We start from the raw sequence: 23668 nt of genomic DNA, 5'->3' as shown, positions 1-23668 counted from the left end.
GTTCCCGCAGATAAAAAATAAATTCAAGAAGTTGAATTTATATAAAATTATGATATAGTAAATTTAAGGAATTGAATTTACGATAATTAAATTTTGAGAGAATAAATTCAAGCAGTTGAATTTATACAAAATTATGAGATAGTAAATTCAAAGTTGGAGAGAATAAATTCAAAGAGTTGAATTTATAAAATTTGAGAATTTAAATTATTAAACTCAAAAGTTGAGTTGATTAAATATTAAATTAAATATAGCGAAAGCATGTTTAATAGGCTCGTAGGAGTACAAGTTCAACATACTAAATAATTAAAGTTCTTAATGGACTTTTATATAATTAATTAAACTAGTTGGACTAATCCAATTAATTAATCAAGCCCATTAATGTTAATAATAGAACCTAAATCTACAATTAAAGTAATTAGATTAAGGCTTTTGTTTTAAGGAATGAGAGTCATAACCCTAGCCTCCATTCACTCATAATTTTCGAAAATTGCCCCTCCATTTCCTCTCCAAGATTCGGACACCTTGAATAACCTCAAGGGTTTTTAGTCGTCTCTCATTTTTAATCTCTTCGCAAAAAATTCTTCTAAATTTCTAGTGCACTTTAGAAGAGGAACATTTGATCTGGTCGTGGACCCAATTCGAATATTGAAGAAAGGTGATTTGAAGGACGTTCGTAGGGAAATACAATAAGAGCTATATCCACTAATATCGGAGTAGTTGGTAAGTGTTAATTCACTAAAGTTGAAAATCAAAAACTTCTTATGTATGTTCTTTTCATTTAAACCATACGAGTGTCCGAAATTTTTGAATGTCAAAATAAAATTTTTAGACTTCTGCTACGTTTTGGACACGAGAAAACCGATCGCACAATAGACATGAATGAGGATACATGGACAAAATAAAGGCATCAGTCAATCGCTGATTTCACAAATAGTACTAATCTACTTAGCTTTTGCGGCATAGCTTTTTCTTTATTAGTTATCTAATTTTCCCAAATGAAGATTTAAAGATTTAAACAACAGAAAAATCGATCTACCCATAATATTGATTATGGATCAGGAGGATTAATTATTATGAGAATCAAGAACAATGTTAAGTCTTCTTTTGATCGATAAGCAATTGTGAAACAACTAATAAATATTCCATATAGAATACTAATTTTTTGGTTTAATATTCATTATTTCAAATGTAACAAATTAAATGTAAAACCTAAGAGAAAATCCAACAAAAAAAGGCTCTTGAAGCAGAAACATAATTGAACCATCTCCGTCTACATTATGTGCCAACAGTCAAAAATGTTTGAGAAGATCATTCATAACAATACAAATGCTAACAAGAAGGGGAAAAAATGATATTTATATAAAATGAAGCGGCGTCCACGGCACTGAGTCTTGAGTTTCCCTATCATTGGCAATTTGCCGGCCATTCCAGGGACTTTGATCAGTTGTTTATCGCATTCAAATTACAGCAATCTTTCAGGTAAGATGATCCCTACTAATGCTATAAGTACCTCGCAACTCTTGAATGGATTCACAGCACTTTATAAAACTTCACACATCAGGAAAGATTTCCATTCATACATATGCTCGAGTCGAAAGAATTAATGGCCTTGACAAGCTCTCTTAAACTTTTCTTTGGTGCAATTGTAGTGGTGGGGATGTGGGTTTCTCAATCCACAGCTCGCACACTTCCGGATGGGTCGATGATTGCGAGACACGAGATATGGATGACACAATATGGACGTGTTTATAAAGACGATGCCGAGAAGGTGAAAAGATTCAAGATATTCATGGAGAATGTGGAATACATCGAGTCTTTTAATGAAGTAGGGGTTCGGCCTTACAAGCTTGCAGTAAATCAGTTTGCTGATTTGACAAACCAGGAGTTTCGATCATCTCGGAATGGATACAAATTGGGGTTGCGACAGAACTCATATAAAGTTTCTTCTTTCAGATATTCGAACGTGACTGCGGTTCCACCGAGCATGGACTGGAGAAAAAGGGGAGCTGTTACAGGTGTCAAGGACCAAGGACAATGCGGTAACCATCAAACGAACGATCCGAATACTTAAATTCTGTTTTGATTGAAGTATATGTGTATATTTCTTGAAAGCTGGCATTCATCGACAAAAATGCAGGATGTTGCTGGGCATTTTCTGCCGTTGCAGCAACCGAAGGAATCGGCCAGATCAAAACCAAGCAACTAGTTTCCTTATCTGAACAAGAACTAGTAGATTGTGACACAAGTGAAGATCAAGGCTGCAATGGCGGTCTAATGGACTATGCATTCGAGTACATAATCCAAAACCATGGCCTCACAACCGAGTCCAACTACCCATATGAGGGAGTAGACGGAACCTGCAACTCTAAGAAAGAATCCTCTCATGCTGTCAAGATTACAGGTTACGAAGATGTCCCGCAAAACAGCGAGTCCTCACTACTAAAAGCTGTGGCTAACCAGCCAATATCTGTGGCCATCGATGCTGGTGGATCCGATTTCCAGTTCTATTCGAGCGGAGTTTTTACAGGTGAATGTGGAACTGAGCTAGACCATGGTGTAACTGCAGTTGGTTATGGTAAAACTAGCGATGGTACCAAGTATTGGTTGGTTAAAAATTCGTGGGGAACCAGCTGGGGTGAGAATGGATATATTAGAATGGAAAGGGACATTGGTGCTGCAGAAGGGCTGTGCGGCATTGCCATGCAAGCTTCGTATCCGACTGTATGATCGATAATTGTTGAAGCTTAGATGAATTCGTTTATGAGGTTTCTGGAGTGGGAGAATTAAATTTAATTATGTCACATGTGTTCTGTGTAGATGGATGTTTATGTAAATCTTGTTTATGTCCAAGAATATCTCTGTTTTAGTTGTGCTTATGGGGCCTCTGGCTTATATAATCAATTCGTCAAACTCAAGTGCAAGTTATCTTCTGGAACCTGATATGTTAGTCGTCGAACTCAAGTGAAGTTACAATTTCTGTCTCTTTCTCAACCCTTGATGATAACCAATAACGTGTTTTTTTTATTTACCGAAGAATCGTTATAATCAAACCAGACATCAACACTAACGAGGGATTTGAGTACTTGGACAATATTTTTATTTGTTGTTTGTGGTTATAATGGAATTGGTTTTATTTTCTTGTTTTTTCCCCCTAAAAAAATTTAATGAATTAGTGTGTAGGAATGTTTTTTTGAGGTGGAGCCTCAGTCTTGTAAGAGTATAGTGCCAATATTCCAAATTGGCTTGGGCTGTATTTGAGAGTTGATAAAGAAAGAATTAATTAGATACTAGTTTCTCATTTGATCCAGCACGCGGCAACCTTTCCAAGTTTCTCGGGTACGAGGTTTTACCTTTTATTTTGGTTTCGGCGTTGAGATTTCAGGACTGCCACTTGTTGCGAGACCAGTGCACGTTCTTCCTCCTACGTAGTCATAGCTCCGGGTCTGAATTTTTATCTGCGTGATCTTTAGGACATTATCCAAAAACATATTCGATGGATAATTTCTCTGTCGAAAACCCGAATTCTTTGCACATATCGTAACAAACTTGTCGATCGAGCTCTATCTCCACGTGACTCGTTCAATTAATCATTTAACAAGCGATTTAACCTCTATAAATAATCTAGCTAGTCTTGTTTCCTAAATCCATTCATTCTCATTTAACAAAAGCATATATACACATTTCAAAGTTTTTGCATCAAATGGCTTCGAAATTTGGCACAAGAATCTGTCTTACACTAGTGTTAATTCTTGGCATGTATTCATCTTCAGCAATATGTCGAAGCAGTCTAGACCGAACCAATATGGCTGTGAGGCACAAGCATTGGATGCACAAGTATGGACGTGCTTACAAAGACAAAGACGAGAAGGCCAAGAGATTCAAGATATTCAAGAAGAATGTTGAGTTTATCGAAAATTCGAACAGCGTAGGAACCGGAACTTATAAGCTTGGTATAAATGAATTTGCTGATTTGGAAAACGAAGAGTTCCGTGCAGCTCGTAATGGATACAAGAAGTTCCCTCACAAGAAGTCGTCGACACCCTTTAGATACGAAGGTGTAAAAGATGTTCCTGAGAGCATGGATTGGAGAGAAAAGGGAGCTGTGACTGGAGTCAAAGATCAAGGCCAATGTGGTAAACAAATTAAAATTCATTAAATTATCGGCAAAATCGGGAAATAGTAGTACTTTATAAGATTTTGTTTGTATCCTGCAGGTTCATGCTGGGCATTTTCTACAGTTGCAGCAATGGAAGGCATCAACCAAATTTCATCGAGCAAACTGATGTCGTTATCCGAACAAGAACTCATGGACTGCGATAGAACGAGCGACAATCAGGGCTGCCGGGGAGGTCTCATGGAGGCCGCATTCAAATTCATAGTGAAGAACAAAGGGCTCACCACAGAATCTGACTACCCATATCAAGGAACCTCGGGCTCCTGCAACAGCCAAAAGGAAGCCTCGAGTGCAGCAAAGATAACCGGCTATGAAGACGTGCCAGTCAATGATGAATCTTCCTTACTTAAAGCTGTGGCAAACCAACCGGTATCAGTGTCCATTGATGCAAGTGGAGCATCTTTCCAGTTTTACTCCAGTGGCGTGATCACTGGCGATTGTGGGACAAATTTAGATCATGGAGTTACGGCGGTTGGATATGGAAAGACTGAAAATGGGACGAAATATTGGCTGGTTAAGAATTCTTGGGGATCAAATTGGGGTGAGGCGGGATATGTGAAAGTTGCGAGAGATGTTGAGGCTAAGGAAGGGATGTGTGGGATTGCCATGCAAGCTTGTTACCCGACGGTTTGAGATCCTGTTTCTTGTGTTTTTTGACTTTGTGTTAACAAGCCGAGACTATGGCTATTTTGCTTTCTTGAAGTTGGGTGGAGTGTGCATACTCGTAATGCATGAATAGATGCAATTCTTTAATTTTATGCATCATCAAATGTACACTTTTGAGACTTATATCTGAAATAATTAATTAACAGTTTTAAGTATTTTGCACAATTATGATTCTGATTGGTTATAACCCAAATTGATTATCTAAGCTCAATCTCAAGCAATTGCATGGGGCTTGCCTTGACATTCATTTGTTCAAATTAGGTTTACAAGGCTCAAGCCCTTCAAAATCTCAATAAATAGGCAGTCACTCCCCATTTAAAGAGGAAATTTTCATTTTTACTACTAAAGTTCTCTTACTTTTGCATTTTCTTCGGTAAGAATCCTCAGAGTTTGCTCTTTAATTTTGATTTGTTAGAATGTCACCCGCATGCTCGGATTTGCACACTCGGATTCGACGCATCTCATTTATTTGGCTACATCATATACCATTTACGCTGATTGTAATTGTAATGCATAATTGAAAAAGGCATTAAATTAACAAAACTATAAGGTATGGCAAAGTACACGGGATAAGAGAGATATTGATATATAAATAATCCTCCTTATCTCACGTTTGGTACCTTTTTAGAAAGCCCAGATAAATAAATAATTTTATACAAGATAAAATATCCCTTTTTGAGATGTGATAATTTTAATTTACTGTTAAAAAACACCACAAATTACTTAATTGCCCTCAATATATAAAAATCATAAACCCTATATATGATCAAGTTCTAAATTAGTATCGCTAGATGATAATTATATAAATAATTTTACAAATCGTTGCTAGTAGATAGAAATTAAAATCAAATAAATATTTTTATTTATTTTTATATATTATATAATATGATAATTATATAAATGAACTCGAGATAATTATATAAATGATTTTTATAAATCTCAATAAAATAATTAATATCACTCGATTAACCTTAGAAATTAATATTTGACTTGACTCACGAAATCAAGGGCTCAATTATCATATTATATAATATATAAAATTAGGTATAAATAAATCAATCATGCAAGCACTGTCAGCGACATATAAGAAATATGAACTCAAGCAACAACTTTGAAATTATAAAATTTATTATGATAAGATTAATTTTGTCATTACAATCTAATATATAAATTTAATCACTCTTATTAAAATCATACCAAAAATTAAATAAAATATCACACATCTTATTTATCCTTAACCTATCCTTATATTATATATCACATGTTTAACATATCTTGTGTACCAAACTAAGCCTAAAAAATTAAATTCTACTTCTTCCAATTTATACGAAATTCAAGCAACAACTTTCATTTTCAACAAACTTTACTTCAATATTTGTATCTTAATTGAGGAACTTTAGCATGTAGGTAAATCATGAAATCATACTATAAACTATCTTAGCCAACGATCAATTGTAACAGTAATAAAAAAGAGCTGAATTTATTGCTTTTTCCTTTGCCTCACTTTGAAATACCAACAACCCACGGCAACAATATAGCGTTGGTGGAGTTAGAAGTATGGTTGTAATTCTAGCACAAAAGGAAGGATATTTTGGTCAATACAATTAAAGATACTAATCAACTAAGCAAAAACTCGTGGGAGAGCCTCACGGATCGTATTTTGTGATACAGATCTCTTATTTGGGTCATCCATGAAAAAATATTACTTTTTATTGTGAATATCAGTAGGATTGACCCGTCTCACAGATAAAGATTCATGGGATCGTCTCACAAAATACCTACTCAATCAACTGACGATATCATATCAAATATCATTATAATTTATCACGACATATTATTTGTCTTCATATTTTATTTTCATGTAACTTTATTATATTTATGTTTTATTTATCTCACCGAACAAATCAAATGATATTATTTATCCGTATATTCATTTATGTAACATATTAATATCATATTATTATGATTATCATGACCGTCAATTATTTATTGAAAAATAAAACATGTTGACGAAATAATTTTAATTCAATCATTTTGGAAAGTGGTTATTATATCTCTAAGTTGTAATATTTTATTGGGAAGTAGAGAAAAGATTAAGAAAATGTATTTTAGGATATTAATTAATTATCTTATATAAAGAAGTCTATTTTTATAATTATATTATTAATTTGTCATAGAATAAATACATTTTCATTATTAAATTATGTTTAAAAACATGTAATTGTTAAATATTGAAATGATAGACGATATAAAATAAATATTATAATTAAAATAACATTTGAGCATTAAAAATATATATGATCATATCATGTTTGCATCCGCTTCTGTGTGAAAGTTTTCACACACACATGATAAAAGTAGAACAAGTCAATCCTAATCCAACAACCCCGTTCCCGTCCACCCTTGTCCCTTCCAATTTTCGGTCAAACCTGGAAATTGTCGGAAAAAGACAACTGATCCTAATTAAACACTATGGTCAGCTGTTGAACAAGCATTGGTTAAAAAAATGAGAAAATTTTAACAAATCACCTTGGTCAAACTAAGTTTTCGAAAATTGACTCTCCTAAAGTGTATTAAAGTGTGATGTAATATTTCATGTTCGCAGTCTTGATTTTGATGTTAATAAAACTTGTTATTTTGTTTTTAATGATTTTACCTAAGTGCGCAGAAACTGAAACTGATCAGAATTCGAACTGATTAGTTATCGAGTCAAAACTTAAGCTATCGAGACGCAAACTGAAAGCGTCAACTGATCACCTAAACTGAACCAGTTCAACTGATATATCAAAAGACCAGTTCAACTGATTGTCCAGCTGATAGGCAGTTCAGAAAAAGACCTTCAGAAGCCCGACCAGCTGATGAAGAGCTCAACTAATGAAGAGTCCAGCTGACCAGTTCAACCGAAGCAGCGAAATCAGTTCAACTGACGAGCCAACTGATTTCACCAAACCAGTTCAAGATCAGTTCAACTGACCAATTCAGAATATTAGTTAATAATCAATCATTTTACAGAACACGACAAATTTATTCAATGGAATCCAGTTGTGCGCACTAAGGAAAAAGCTTTTGTCCAGTCAAAGGACAATAATAGACGTTGCAGCATTGCTTAAAGCCAAAACGTTCCAAAATGGCTGTCGGAAAGTACAGACACATTTCGAGGAACAAATTCAAATTGCAACATTCATATTTGATGAGTCTTGGTGTACGGTCACATTGCCTCTATAAATACTAGACCAAGATCATCAATATACGAGTGTGTGGAAAATATAGAAGTGTGTGAAGATCAGAAAAGAAGAGAAAAATAGGACATGTCAACTGCTTAGTCTAGAAGCAAAATTCTCAATGTGTGAGAACACTTTAGTGTTGTATTCATAGATCAGTTCTCACACACGTACACACACAATCACTCACATATATAGAGAGTTCAGCTTAGTGAATAGCTGAGTGAGTCTTGCACGAAAATGTAAAACTTGTGTATGTAGCCTTTGACACATAGACGTTAAACAAGTGTTGACTGGAATGTGCTGCCTTCAGTCTAGGCTAGGAAGTTCAGTTAGGCAGTAAGGTAAGTTCTAAGCTGAGTGAGTTTGTATAAGATATTGTATAAATCAAAGTCTTCTAGTAGAACATACCCGAGGAGGTAGAAGAGGTGACATAGGAGCAGTTGAAATCTCCAAACATCCATAAACATATCTTGTGTACTTAACTATTTAACTATTGTTTTCAAACTGATTTGATCAGTTCGATCTGTTATCATTTCAGTTCTCACTATAACTGAACTGATATATGCAAGAACTGATCCCCCTTATTTCAGTTAATCATTTTACACAAGTTAAAAGTTTAAAACTTATTAGCTTTCTTAACGAAAGATTACTTCGAGTATTTTCCGCTATGTTTATAACCAAACTTGATTTAATTAATCCGTATTTACATTCTTAGAATACGAGCTATTGTAGGTCATTGAGAACATTGTGTTCGAAGCACCTTCAAAGATACCCGAACCGATCCATCAAAGTGTTTCAAATACACTTGAGAATGTTAATTTTTTTTAAAAAAATCAGTATCAAGGTTATTTTGCGAACAATTCCTGAAAAAGTGATAAAATGTATGTAATATTAATGAGTTTGATTCTAAGAAAAAATCGAACAACAGAACTTCAATAGGATGCGGCAAGCCTTAGTTAATTTAAAATTTTGGTTCCGCAACTCATGGAGCATTATTAAAAAATAAACAGAGATGGACCAACATCATTTAGACTTATAAATTCCCAATAAAAATGTATTACTAGCGTCATGCTTATTAATTTGGCTACAAATATCTTGTCCCAATCCCGATTACCTTAAGCACTTTGAACACCAACCCTAGATGTAATCGAACTCATAACTAGACAGCGCATCGGTCTCAAAACCAACGTAACCACACCCTCTCGCGCTTTGATGGATACATGGCCCATGCATGCATGGTGGAAGCGGCTCATGCGATACAATTTTGTTTTAACTAATTCATTTATCAATCAACATGTTCATTATAAAATGTCAATATTTTATTTTCTACTAAAAACAAAAAAAAAGGGCTAAATCTAAAATATACAAACCGAGTTGTCTATACTCACATGAAACCAGCTTAAAACTCGTTACAATTTTATGGTTTGAATCATGGCAAAAACTTGTGTGAGACGGTCTCACGGGTCGTATTTTGTGAGACAGATCTTATTGGGTCATACATGAAAAAGTATTACTTCTTATACTAAGGCATAGTTTGGTACACATGATAGGATAAACATGTTATATATAATATAAGGATAAGTTAAGGATAAATAATATGTATGATATTATATTTAATGTATGGTATGATTTTAATAAGAGTGATTAAATTTATATATTAGATTGTAATGACAAAATTAACCTTATCATAATAAATTTTATAATTTCAAAGTTGTTGCTTGAGTTCATATTTTTTATCCGTTCATGCGCCGATAGTGCTTACATGATTTATTTATTTTTACCTAATTTTATATATTATATAATATGATAATTGAGTCGTTGCTTTTGTGAGTCAAGTTAAATATCAATTTTTAAGGTTAATCGAGTGATACTAATAATTTTATTGATATTTATAAAAATTATTTATATAATTATCATATTATATAATATATAAAAATAAATAAAAATATTTATTTGATTTTAATTTCTACCTACTAGCATAGATTTATAAAAATCATTTATAAATTGAGGGCAATTAAGTTATTTGTAATGTATTTTATCATTAAATTAAAATTATCACACCTAATAGAAGGGACATTTTATCCTTCTAAAAAATTATTTATCAAGGGATAATATCATAGGCTTTTTAAAAAGGTACCAAACATGGGATAAGGAGGATTATTTATCAATTCCTCCCTTATCCCATGTACCAAACTATGCCTTAGAGTATAACTTTTTTATTGTGAATATCGGTAGGGTTGACCCGTTTCACATATAAAAATTCGTGAGACCGTCTCACAAAAGACCTATTCGTGAATCATGGTTTTAACTAAAATCAGAAACGTTTTACGATGATACGATGTTATTTATATAATAATTCCAAGTTGCGTTATGAGCCTTCATTATTTTTATCATTATGATATTATCTATATATGAATATAAATCAAATTAATTATAATAAAGTTGTATAAATATGTGATGTACTGATATTATATAAGTCGTGCGGGATAAATTGGATCCAATAACCAAATAACCAACTACCCTAAACGAGAGAGACATATTTCTTGGATGTAAATTATTGATTGAAAGCTAGCTACAAAAGGGGACAGTTCGCATCTACTTATGAGAACGGTCTTAGTTGCTTTTTCATGATTGAGATTTTAATTTATTGGTGAATACAATTGGCTAATTATTATACCAAAATTTTTTTAATATCATCACAATAATGATACTTGGGTTTAGCTATAAGAATGATTTCGTCTTGTAGCATCGTCACAGCTGTATTTGTTGACCATTTTTTGAGAAAATATTTGACTCAATAAATTGTTTTCTTCTGTATATTTTTAATTTTTGAGGCATGGGGCATTTTCAAGTTTCACCTTCTGATTTTTGATTTCCCAATGAAACAAAAGACAAAGCCGGGCTACGTAACCTAATTTTTTATTATTATCTTTTGTGGAGCAGTTTTTCGTAAAACAATCTTATAAATATATATTCATTATACGGTCAATTAAATACATATTTAAAATAAAAACAATATTATTTTTATGAATTGGATCGGTTCATCTTATAAAATTACATGTGAGACTTATGTTTATTTTTTTTTCAAACCCCATACCCTAATCTAAGTGCTTCCAACTCATTCGAGGCCACAAAAAATAAAATTTGAAATATATATATTTTCAGCAACGCATACAAACAATGTGCCCACCCCAACCCCCGGGACAAATATAAGTAAAATACAGCCAAATAATTTAAAGGAAAACCAGTACTTAAATAACATTTATGAGGGATGTCTATTTTCTTTTTCTTTTTTTCTTCTTTGTGGAGAACTAAGTGGATGAATCTTTTTCTACGTCTAGTCAAAAACTTGCTAAAAGTGCAAGATTTTTATTGAAGTTTTTCTGTTCTTTTTTACCAAATATTGTATACAATGCGATGGCGATATGATGAAAATTTTAATTCAAAGACCAAAAGTAAATTTTAATCAATAGGTTAAATATTATAAGAAAATTGTTATTTACACTCTATTTCTTGTTATTTGCACTGTGAATAAATTGGACACGTGAGATAAAGTGTAAATAACACATAACAGAGTGTAAATATCAACTCCTATATTATAGAAAGAGCAATTATCGTTTCTATAAAATTCAGTAACATTCTAATTTAGAGTTTAAGCAAGATCGTATAAGACTAGATACGAGTTCTAAGCATCTCGAGTCAAATTTAAATATTGTTGTCTTATACTCAAGCTAGCTCGAGTTTTTGTTTGTTTGTTTTTTTTTTTTTTTGTGTTATTATGTTTTAATTATATATAAATTATTGTTTCATCATTAATTTTAATGAATTATACAAGTTAATGATAATCTGTTACAAAAATTGAAGGTTTCATAGATACAAAAAGTGAAGGATGGGCTTGCGGCATGATATAACTCGATTTCAATAGTGCGTTCGAGTTTGAGTTCAAGCTAACGATAAAAAAACATGGGGATAGCTCTAAGTAAAAATTACCCATAGATTGAAACCAAATATATTATATATATATATATATATTTATATATAAATTGAGATCTTTTATGATCGGAAAAAATAAAATTATATCTATTAAATTATTAAAGCGCAAGACTTCCGTATAAAGTTGCTCTTTGGGTGCCCCACCCTCCCCAAGAAAGAAGATTATAGCAGCCGTAGATGAACTAGCTACTTGTTTGTTCATTAATAATTACACTTAAAGAAAAGTTGAACATGTAATTTATTTATCGGAGTGTGTTTGTAATCGTACACCTCTCTTTCTGCATTACTCACTTATTATCCTTCTGTTTTGTGTACCAAACACACCCGCTAATGGTGGGTTTTTGGCATCAAAACTTGCTTATTCAGACCCTGTTTCATGTAGTCTTGGTGTTGCCCCTGCCAAGATACGCCAACTCGGAGCTGCTACGCTATAATTTCAGCAGCATTCCCACAACAAGTATAAAGCCAGCCGCTGCATCAGGCTGCAATCTGTTCCAGGGAAAATGGGTTTACGACCCTTCATATCCTCTCTTTCAGCCCTCCGGCTGCCCATTCATCGACCCGGAATTCGATTGCATCAAGTATGGCCGCCCCGATAAACTCTATCTCAAGTATTCTTGGGCACCAGACTCCTGCACCATGCCCAGGTACTAGCATTCAAAAATTCAACCAAAGGGAACGGCCAGACGAATTGTATAGAGAATATTTGGATCAGAGCTATCTGTTTTTGAAAATTTTATGGTCCACCACTGTTAACTCAGAAAGCAGTGATATTAATTTTTTTGGATATATATTACAGATTTAATGGGTTGGATTTGATGAAGCGATGGAGTGGGAAGAAGATAATGTTTGTGGGAGATTCATTGAGTTTCAATCAGTGGATTTCTCTTGCTTGTATGATTCATGCATCGGTTCCCAATTCTGAGTTCAAAATCGTCAGACAGGAATCGCTCTCTTCTGTGACCTTTCAGGTCAGTAAATTTTTTTTCATATTTTTACACCAATTTATAGAAATATAAAAATGAATTTTCTTAGGTTAAATACTTGTGTCGGCATGCAGTAATTAATGTTTATTTTTTTCGGGGATGAAAATAAGTAGCTAGGTAGATACATACACGCTTCATTGATATTTTCTGATACCAGTCGCTACATCTGGTAAATTGTATTTAAGGCGAACTGAGGAATTACTAGGTGCAGAGGTTTTAAAAATTTTATAGTTTAAAGTTCATTAAATATTTTTTATTATCTCATATTATTTCTCATCGTATTTTGTTCATGTTATCTATATGAATAGTGTCATTATATGCTAAGTAGATAAATCATGATCACTCGGTCAACTATCATGTATAGATGAATGGTCATTATTAATCACTTAATACATGTGTCATATGTTGAGTGGATAAGACACTATCCATATGTTTAGCATTTATCAAACCCGAACGTGATTGTTATAGTAATTACGTCGGTATGACCACTTACTTATGACGAAAACAACTCTTATTTTTAAGTAATTGTGCAAGACGGTTTCATGAATCGTATTTTGTGAGACAGATCTCTTATTTGGGTCATCCATGAAAAAGTATTACTTTTTATGCTAAGACTATTACTTTTTATTGTGAATATTGATAGGATTGACCTGTCTCACTAAATCAAGATTCGTGATACCGTCTAACAAAAGACCTACTCATCTATAATCGGTGAGAAAAATATTTATAATTAATTAATTTTCCACATGTACATTGCGCATGCCAACACTAATAGTGATAATAAAGAATGTGGCTTGTAGAATAACCAATTTTGATCTCTTGGTATGAATCTTACTTTTAAAACAAAATACGTTAACTCACTTGAATAAAATAAATTTCTAACATCTAACACTCTAATAATTTTTTTAATAATCTTACTATAATTGTCGAATATTGTCTGGACCAAATAAATTATACTATATAATTACTCTACTAAAATTCCTGAAACCATTTTTATTCGCACCCAAATATATATATATACACCCTGTTTAACCAACTTTTTTAAAAAGATACCAACTTTTATTTATGATTAAGAAATAGTTGATAAATATAAAACCTACATTTGCAGGAATATGGAGTTACTATATTTCTTTTTCGGTCAACATACTTGGTAGATATAAAAAGAGAGAGTATTGAAGTTGGGTTCCATCGAACAAGGTGATGCATGGAAGGGCATGGATGTGCTCATATTCAATTCATGGCATTGGTGGACTCATAATGGAAGAGAGAAACCGTAAGATTTTACTCTCGTCCTCAAACTCGATATTTCATCTAAAATTTTACATTTTTGTATCAGATGAGCTATATATCATGAAACCTTGTTAATTTCTATCACGTTTTTGTAGCTGGGATTATGTACAAGACGGTAGCACCATATCCAAAGACATGAACCGCCTGATTGCGTTTTACATAGGGTTAACAACATGGGCTCGATGGATTAACCAAAATATCGATCCTAGCAAGACCAAAGTTTTCTTCCAAGGCGTTTCTCCTAACCACTTTCAGTAAGTAATTTTCGCAGATTTCGTCCTATTCACGATCCTCCTCAACATATGCATCGAACCAGAGTATTCACCAAAATATTGATCCATTCACTTGACAGGTGTAATCGAGTACAAGAACCTTTGGCAGGGTCAACATATCCAGGAGGGAGGCTACCCGAGGCTGAAGTTGTTTACAGAGTACTAAGCAGGATTGTGAAACCAGTGTTCTTGTTGGATATCACTACTCTGTCTCAGTTGAGGAAAGATGCTCACCCATCAGCTTACGGTGGGGATCGTTCCGTGATAGATTGCAGCCACTGGTGCGTCCCTGGATTACCGGATACTTGGAACCAGTTGTTATATGCAACCCTCGTAATGTGAGGGTAAGCGAATATGGGACGGGCTTTTCTTGATTATTTTTTCTTCGGTTTTAAAGTTCATGTCGAGTGGGGTTAATCTTGAAACAAGTTCTGTTTTAGTTTGTGATTGGAGAAAATAAAGTAGATCATGTTTCAATTGTAAAATTCATACTGATTGAACACAGCATACTCACGTATGTTTACATACTCACTTCAACTTGACGAATTGAGCTTGATTGCAAACTTCGTTAAAAAGTGAACTCCAATTCAAGAGTCATTTTCCAAGTTTCAAGCCTGCTAAAATGTTTTAAGTTGTAAAAATGTAGAAAGAGAGACATGAACGATATTTGGTTCGATTTAATTGGCCGGTTCTTTAATAAAAACACGACTATGTAGCACTTTATGTCAAACTGTCTGGACCAGACTGAAAGTGGGAAGCTCGATTAGTTATAATGGGCTAGGTTGGTCCACGCTGGGTCGGACCGATTCAGTTCCACCGGTACTTCTACTTGTCGCAGGTGGTTCACTGTTCAGTAGTTCAAGGGACGTATATTTGAATCGGTAATGGGTTGCCAAGCAGCCTCTGGTTCCTCTACTGGGATCTCAGGCTCGGACCCCGTGAACTGATCCTGTCCCCGGGTCCTTGAGCTCTAGAGTCATGGCCTGCCAAGCTGGCCCAACCCACTCAACAGCCAAGGGCTTGTGTTAAGGTCGTGGCAACAAAAAAGAGTAAATCAAATAATAAATTCACATCACTTTCTTTAAAAAATCTCTGATTTATAAGAAAAGTTGTAACACAAATACAAGAGATGTCTATATTTCTTAGGCCACAATACAGCCCCAACTTTTAACCAAAAGTTGGATGTATTTTACATATTTCTAACCTAGCTACCAATCAATACCGGCATAGAGAGGACATGTAAAAACCCAATATACATAGTTTTTTTTTTTGGGAATTTTACCCATACAAACACTCTATAATTAGTAGCGGTAGATCTCTCCCTGAATTTTCTCCAGGTAAAAAGAAGTTCCCAATCCATTATAGATCATATTTAAGTTAATACTTTCGTTTCAGACAAATATTTCGATCTCTTTCCAACAAAAAGCAGGTAGGCACATAGCATATCTGATGGAGATTGCTCGAGGATTAGAAAGCAGCAGAGGAGAACCTCCAAACAAGTTTCGGCTGATGTTGATTATGGCACTGGATGTTACACAATCGAGCTTTATCCCTCAATTCTTGAAATGTTTTCATAGTTTCCACATCAAACCCACCCGCAAACTAGGTTAGAAGAAGAAAATCAGAACACACAAACAAAAAAACACGATGCAGGTCCAAAAGATTGTGAAATTTTATCACCTGGTGTACTCGAAATGCGAATTTGACACCTTGAACTATAAGCTCTTCTTCTTCAGGACCGCCACCACCACCTACTAATTCAAGCTCGGCCAGTACTCTATTCATGTACCTCATAGCCAATTTCACCGATGCCAATTTGATCTACAATGTATAAGGGTGATGGGTCATAGCACTACAAATACAAGTCCTTCGGTTTATATACCCACATTCCTTAAAAAACTTTGCACCAAACTTTCTAAATAAGCTCAGGACATGGAAAATTTAAGGTTACTTTCACGTAGCACAATTTCCATCATTTGCCAATGTCAGTTTCTAGCTTTGTTTTGCAGACACAAACTGTTCCTCAAAATGCAAGAAATCAGTGATCATTTTAAGAGAGACCGACAATGCACAAAAAATTTATTTGGAAAACCCAGATCAGAGAAAGAATAAAGAAAGAGGAGAAGTTCTTTATTTCGTAAAGGCTGTATGTCGAGAGTTTTATCACGGCTATTAACTTAACTTTCTTCGCTATATTTGTCAGGCCACGAGCTTTTCAAATCGGTTCAATAGAAGACCAAGATCACCATATACTAACACATCAGCTTGTAAATTCAGCTAAAAAATGAAGTTACAAATCTTTCTACAGGGCGCCGTTTTATCAGTAATTTGAGATTTTCAAAAGCAAACTGGGAAACAAATAAAATACGTAAGAGCTAGAATCTACAAAGCTTACGTTAAATGCTTCAAATCACACATCATCGATAGAAATTACAATGATGTCTGTCTATCTTAGCATATAAGAAAATGTAGACAAATGGACTTCAAAAAATCGGTAGATGGGAAGAAAAAGTCAATTCCAAGAATAAAAATATTCCTGATGGGTTTCCTAGAACTTTAAAAAAAATGTAAATCTAACAGAAACCAATACACTTTTAAAAATCTGAAACTGCACATGTGCGACCCGCGAATTGGGCATTGCAAAATGAGGCAGATTCTTCTCTTACTTTAACTACTAGTGACATTATAGTATGACACTTGGCGCCTTGGGGATCATAATAAAACTATATGATCCATAAATTGTTCACAATTTAATTGATAGTTTAATAAGTTAAGTGTTACGGCATCTCTTTCCAAGATACCCCTCTATTTAGGGCAGGAAAAGTAACATATCAGAAGAATTCAGCATCAATGACAAGAAAATCAGAGAAATGTCAGCATCATCATAACTAACAAAAGCCAGCTCTCCATGCAAAACAGGGTGGTTATGATACTAAATGCTATCTTGTACTTAGAAGACTTGTGGATGCACCACTCCTTTCTTGCCAGTTCGAATGAGTCAAACGCTGTAACAGCGACTTTTCGATAACTGTAGTAACAAAATGTAATTAATTTTTAATATGAAAACACTGAAGGTTTCTTCAGCAAGTCATGCTAAGATTATTCACGGTAGTTTTGAGATAGGCGGAGCAGGGCAATGCGTTTTGTACATTTGCTGGTCAAATGGGTGCCTCTCTTATTTTCTCCCAGACATCTACACCAAGTGGAAGACCCGCCTCAAATGTTTATAGTAGGGATCAAACAGAGTGCATGTGCCACAACAAGCATAACTAGAAACATCCAAATGACACTTAAGGAGAAAATTATGGTATGTGTATCCATCGCACAAATTTTAGAAAATAAAAAATGATCAAATTCTCAACTCCCTCGAAGCCGGGGGATTCGGAATCACATGTAGGACCAAGTCTTCTATCGGTGTTCGCGGAATGACCTAAGTGAAACTTGGGCCCTCAATGTGTGTCTAGGTTTTTTGATAGGAAAGATTGGCGAATTTTGCGAGAGAGAAAATGTAAATGATGAAAATAAATGTACCTGAATTATGTAACCTGTATCCAGCATCCAATTTACTGGAATTTGAAACACTTTGTATCGTTTGGTGGCAGATTCCCTCACTCTTGAAAGATTATCAACACCGTGCTCCAATCTTCTCCAAAGCAAGCATTATAATTGGGGGAAAAACGAATTTAGAATATCGATAATCATTTGAAAATGCACTAAAAAAATCAGAACTTTGTGAAAAACTTCATACTTATCAAACAAGGACTGCATTTTCTTGAGAGCATGAAAACAAGGCTGTCTAGGGGCATCATGAAAAGACGAGGCTTCGGATTCCATCTTCTTTAAATCACAATAACCAAAAGCCGCTTCTCTTAGAGCATCAGCCTTCAGTTCGGGCCAATCAAAGTGCTTCAAAACTGCCCTTTCATCAACCTATATAACTCTCAAATTCATTTTACTATAATGTACTGAAAACTAAAATAAATGAAATGAAGTAAACACTTTCAGCTTACCAGGTAAGAGAGCTCATCATCAAGCCATTTAACAAACGGCACAACATCTTCAATGTCAGCAAATGCTGCACATTCAACTTCTTTAATTAAGAACCTGATGAAATCTCCTTGTGTTTCTACATCCGTCTTAATCTGTATAAGAAAATCCAGAACCAGGTAACCATTAACAGATCGAATTCATTGCAGTATAGAACTAACGCGAACTATGTGGTTCAACGATTTGGTCAGCTATAGAAAGGGTATAATTTGTTCCAGACACGATCCCAATCCCATCGAATTCAACACTGTGAAAACATCAAACATGTCATAGAACTTTTCACTACAATTTAATACTATTTTTAATAAATAAACATTGCAAAGTTACATGTGCAAACAATTACTTTTCCCAATTACAACGCTGCTAGGATGCAAGTAAGCTGCACCAATCGTGATTCGAGTAATTTGGGTATACACTATGTTTACTCAAAGTTTATGAACAGTTATGTGGGTGTACCCTGTGGCTAACCAAAAGGCACACATGAAATTAAATCAGCCAGGCAAAAGTAGCGCAAGGGACGGGTAACATTAAATGACATAAATGCCCACATGGTTTCATTCAATTTACAACTTTCTGCATTTCCAATTTGGATTACGTATCGAGAACCTGTCTTATCCTGTAAGAAACACGTAAAAATTCCAAGAAAAAGGACATCAAGTGTAGCAGAAAAAGACGCAAGGACGATACAACGAGTCAATGGTAATATCTGTAAATAAACAATCAAACCATGACCAAAATGGGAAAAAGTAGGAAACTTACCGCAAGCAAATGGGTAGACCGGTTTTCTATCTCCCCTATCATATCCTTCGTCGTAGCCCCGGCCGCCAACCCATCCGCGGGACCGCCTCCGGCGTCCCGACGTGTGTTCGATTCCCTCCGCATCAGCGAGTGGTAAAACTCCACAACCTCTGGGATTCGCCTCACCTTCTCGGGTACCTTCTTCAGAATGGCAGGCGGAGGTGGAGGAGGTGGTGGCACAGTTTTGCAAAGAAGCGGGGGAGGCGACGGAGCAGGAGGAGCTTTAATTTTCATTGGTGGAGGTGGAGGTGGAGGTGGAGGTGGAGGAATGTAGGATATCTCCGCCAATGCTCGGTCCGCTGAATCAGATAAAGAACTGCAAGAAGGGGAAGAGACAGACGATGATATCTCTGAGGTGGACGTTGAAGATAACGAAGACAAAAGCGCAGCGGATGGCCTCGGCGGTGGCTTAGGAACCCGCGGAGCACGAGATCTTGAACCCTCAGAGATTTCCTCGGAGTTGCACCAAGAATGTCTTGGCATTTCGGTACTCTCCTCTACCACACCTACAAATTCATCTTTCTTTACAATTTCAGTCTCAACATTCGCATGCATACTCATTCCGCTTTCGAAAAAATTGCCCAAGACATGATTTTGTGTCGTGCATTTTCTCACAGACTTCACGGTTACACACGATTTGTAATTATTTGTTACATCATTAAGATTCGTAGTGGTCGACGAAGACGACGCCTCCTCTTGCTCTCTTTGGCTCTCTGCAACAGCTATCTTTATATCAGCTAGCTCAGCCTGCATGCATTTGATTTTATCCGTGTACTTGTGATTCTGTTTCGCAAGCTCCATGTGTAAAAACTCATTCTCGTCCCTTAGCCTCTCGTTTTCCGATTCCAAACATTCGATCTTCGCTTTCGACCGTCCGATTTCCGAATCCTTACTCGAAATCTCGTTCTCAAGCACTGGAACAATGGCGACAGACTCCTTAAGCAGTTTCTGCTCCAATAGCTCTGTTCTCAAACGGGACTCTTTCTCTCGCAGCTCTTCGATGACGCGGAGGAGCTCGTCCACATCGGGTGGTCTGGGTTGGACTTGAGCGGAGGCACGTGGGAAATAAACACCGAAAGAGCGTGAGAACCCTGCGCCGCCCTGCACTGACCCTTTCTGAACTTGCTTGTTGTTAGCTGAACTTGGTTCCCATAACAATGGCGGTTTTTGCGACAAATCTAGTTTTGGCTTTGAGTTTGGTTGCAAACCCATCGCCACTTTCACTTTCCCAGCAACCATTACAGAGATTTAAAGGAAATTAGTCTGAGCTCTCCTTATCGTTCACCAAACCTTTTACTAAATAACTGGATGGAGAAGAACAAGTCTACGGCGTACATGGGTCGCTCTCTCCTCTTTCACCTCTGTGATTAGAGTGTAGACTTTATAGAAAGGTCCGTGTTCTTTTGGCGAGCATTTGGGGGCTCAAGGCATATCGAGGAACGGCCTTCCTTCGCGGATCCACTCTGATTAATTCATAATCTAAGAATTTTTTCAATCAATATATATGTATAAATGTTGAGCTTTTGTAAAACAGTAATTTTTTTTCGATTATTGTCTGTATTGATTACATCAATTTATTTAATTCAATTTTAAATTCAATTAATTTTTATATTAATTTAAATTTATTTTATATATTATATGTTTTTTTATTTTTTTTACTCAAATTAAAACTAAACTCTAATAAAAACATAAATTATATTAAAAATTTTACATTGATTATATCAATCAATTTAATTAAAAACTTTATAAATTAATTTAAAATACAAATGATTGCAATGTTCAGTATCACTCATGAGATAAATTATTTAAAAATAAATTTTTTTATTTTAATTAATTTCATGTCCAAATTACTTGCTAAAAAAAATACAATATTTTATTAGTTTATTTTGTTTTTCTAAAAATAAAATTGGTTGAGTGTAAAAGTTATCATTACAACAAGGTTTTTCAATGAACATTAATATATCATTTAATAATCATAATTTTTTTTATCCTAAATACATATTATTTCGAAATTACCTTAATTTGAAAGAATTAATGTGTTGTAGTTTTCTTCCAAAACTATATGTATATTGTATATTTTGAATTGTCTTTTTAAAAAATCGCATAAGAAAGCACAAAAAAATTAAAAGAGATATATTCAAAAGAGTTTCAAATTGACATTAAATTACTCTCAACAAACATGTATATTACCCTCAATAATCAGAAATATTTGACACTCAATGCATGCAATTCGAGATTTCCATAATTTGAAAGAGTTAATGTATGGTATAATTTTGTCAAAAGCTTACAATGTATAATTTTTGTCCCTTGAGATGTCTTATTTGAATTTTAAATTATAAATAATGCAATATTGCATATTATATTAGAGGTCAATTTTACTCTATTTATCTTACTAAATTTATCTACTCCAAAATTGAATTATGAAATGACTCCTCTTTTCGGCACCATGTATGAGTTGAATCCTTCAAAGATATAATATTCGTTTAAATTTATATTTGTTTGTTGTTATGAACTACCTACATATAGAAACAACGAGACATTAAGTTTGAAATATGTCTTTCATGATCGAGAGTAAAAAATATTATTCATCTATTTGTACAAAATGTTAATTATTACGCATTACTAATGCGATAATTTTCTTCTCTATTACAAAGTTCACGGATACATGCTAATATAAAATTTCTCGTAATGGAAATGATTAAACCAATTCTAAAGAAAATAAGCATCTTATTAGAAGACACGTTATAAAATTTATTAACATTGTTTTCGAATACATAATGTGTGAATTAAATAACTTTTCTGATTTATGCATAATTTACTTAGGATTACATGTTTCATTTTCTTTCAGAATAATAGGCTGCTGAGTATATTATGAAGAGGTTTGTAAATAAAATCACAACTCACTTGGATAAAGATATTGATGAAACAATTATTGTTATCATTCAAATGTGTCAAACACGTGTCATGTTACAAAATTGTTTGTGAATGTGGATTTAGATGAAATTACTGAATTTTTAAAAAATTATTTCTCATTAATTTTATTGAATGTGATTTAAAATTTTTTTATCACATGTTAAAAAATAATAATATATAACTTTTCGAAAATTAAAAAATTAATATGTATTAGGGTTGGTGGCCGACATCAATACACTAAACACGATAAGCATCATGTCATTGCCTTATGTTAGCACAGTCTAAAATTTTGATATATGATAGTGATTATTAGGCAAAAAAATTAATCGACGTGCGTTGTATTTAAGAATTTTTTTTAAAATAAGGAAAAAATAGTTTTTATTTTTTATTTTTTATAAATATATTATTTTTTCAATTTAAACACTAATTTGTTTTAATGAGCGAGTACTCGTCTTTATATTCATGTTATATTCATGTATGTATACTATTGCATAGATTTCATTTATGGCTTGTTTTTTAATTAACCATTTTGAATCTGAATAAAGATAATATTATAATAGTAAAACATAATAAATGATTGTACTATAGTATAAAATTATTATATTATATTTAAATGAAATTATATCATAATTATAAAAATTAACGATAAACAAAATTATAATTTAAAATTTAAATAAAAAGCTAAAATATAAAACCAAAATATTTTTTTGCTTGTGTTATAGAGATTTTTAATAGACAATAATAATATATTCATGAAATTGACATCATCATTATCATAACATATTTTAGTTAGTTGTGGAGTCGATAACATGGATAGTAGTTCTCCAAACTAAGCTATTATTTCATGTGTCATCTCTTAAAACAAGATTTAAGATATCATCATTAACCATTTTTATCCAAGTTTTAAATGGACTGCCATTTCTTCTACTTTTTCCATCAAGATGTCAATCTAAGGTTATGTCGGATTGGGGCTATGTTTGGTGTCCTCTTCAAATGACAAAATCATGTTAGAAGTCTCTATTTGATTTTGTCATCTATGGAGCTACACCTAAATAGCTCATAATTATTTCATTCTCAATTATATCATCGCGTATTTTGTCACGCATCTATCTTAATACGCGCATTTATGCTATCGTCATCTTATGCATATATAGTCATGTAGTGGCCCAACACTACGAGTCATAAAGCATAAGTGGTCAAACCATAGTTTTATAAAAAAAATTCTTTCAATATCGCTGACATCTTTCTATTGCACAAAACTCGTGATATCATCCTCAATTTCATTCATCTTTTTTACGCATATGG

At 33.8% G+C, this 23668-nt stretch overlaps 3 protein-coding genes and 1 pseudogene across 3 annotated transcripts; 3 read left to right on the top strand and 1 right to left on the bottom strand.

The window, feature by feature from the left end:
• Positions 1–1272: 1272 nt before the first annotated feature.
• Positions 1273–2824, top strand: LOC142537984 (senescence-specific cysteine protease SAG39-like). The gene is made up of 2 exons (XM_075643437.1): positions 1273–2039; positions 2138–2824. The coding sequence occupies exons 1-2, from the start codon at positions 1583–1585 to the stop codon at positions 2725–2727; spliced, it is 1047 nt and encodes a 348-aa protein (XP_075499552.1). The 5' UTR covers positions 1273–1582; the 3' UTR covers positions 2728–2824.
• Positions 2825–3663: 839 nt separating this feature from the next.
• LOC142537982 (senescence-specific cysteine protease SAG39-like) lies at positions 3664–4932 on the top strand. The gene is made up of 2 exons (XM_075643436.1): positions 3664–4133; positions 4215–4932. The coding sequence occupies exons 1-2, from the start codon at positions 3701–3703 to the stop codon at positions 4805–4807; spliced, it is 1026 nt and encodes a 341-aa protein (XP_075499551.1). The 5' UTR covers positions 3664–3700; the 3' UTR covers positions 4808–4932.
• Positions 4933–12220: 7288 nt separating this feature from the next.
• Positions 12221–15145, top strand: LOC142537981 (protein trichome birefringence-like 38; annotated as a pseudogene).
• A 540-nt stretch (positions 15146–15685) lies between these two features.
• LOC142533590 (protein INCREASED PETAL GROWTH ANISOTROPY 1-like) lies at positions 15686–20940 on the bottom strand. Its single transcript, XM_075640420.1, has 6 exons — positions 19412–20940; positions 18616–18747; positions 18354–18535; positions 18137–18248; positions 16286–16426; positions 15686–16207 (listed from the first exon to the last, which is right to left on the bottom strand). Exons 1-6 carry the CDS (start codon positions 20687–20689, stop codon positions 16073–16075), a joined length of 1980 nt encoding a protein of 659 aa, XP_075496535.1. The 5' UTR covers positions 20690–20940; the 3' UTR covers positions 15686–16072.
• Positions 20941–23668: the final 2728 nt, after the last annotated feature.

Source organism: Primulina tabacum, chromosome 2, assembly GCF_025594145.1.
Source record: "Primulina tabacum isolate GXHZ01 chromosome 2, ASM2559414v2, whole genome shotgun sequence".
Taxonomy (NCBI): Eukaryota; Viridiplantae; Streptophyta; class Magnoliopsida; order Lamiales; family Gesneriaceae; genus Primulina; species Primulina tabacum.
The sequence above is the reverse complement of the archived record's forward strand: the minus strand, read 5'-3'. Positions and strand labels throughout refer to the sequence as shown.

What these genes read in the sequence shown, in the direction of transcription:
- LOC142533590 (XM_075640420.1), bottom strand. Translation starts at nt 20,689, where the DNA reads ATGGTTGCTGGGAAAGTGAAAGTGGCGATGGGTTTGCAACCAAACTCA. An exon ending in GGTCTACCCATTTGCTTGCG is followed by an intron (nt 18,748 to 19,411) that starts GTAAGTTTCCTA and finishes TTTCTTATACAG; the next exon opens with ATTAAGACGGATGTAGAAAC. An exon ending in ATGCAGTCCTTGTTTGATAA is followed by an intron (nt 18,249 to 18,353) that starts GTATGAAGTTTT and finishes GCTTTGGAGAAG; the next exon opens with ATTGGAGCACGGTGTTGATA.
- LOC142537984 (XM_075643437.1), top strand. Translation starts at nt 1,583, where the DNA reads ATGCTCGAGTCGAAAGAATTAATGGCCTTGACAAGCTCTCTTAAACTT. An exon ending in CAAGGACCAAGGACAATGCG is followed by an intron (nt 2,040 to 2,137) that starts GTAACCATCAAA and finishes ACAAAAATGCAG; the next exon opens with GATGTTGCTGGGCATTTTCT.
- LOC142537982 (XM_075643436.1), top strand. Translation starts at nt 3,701, where the DNA reads ATGGCTTCGAAATTTGGCACAAGAATCTGTCTTACACTAGTGTTAATT. An exon ending in CAAAGATCAAGGCCAATGTG is followed by an intron (nt 4,134 to 4,214) that starts GTAAACAAATTA and finishes TGTATCCTGCAG; the next exon opens with GTTCATGCTGGGCATTTTCT.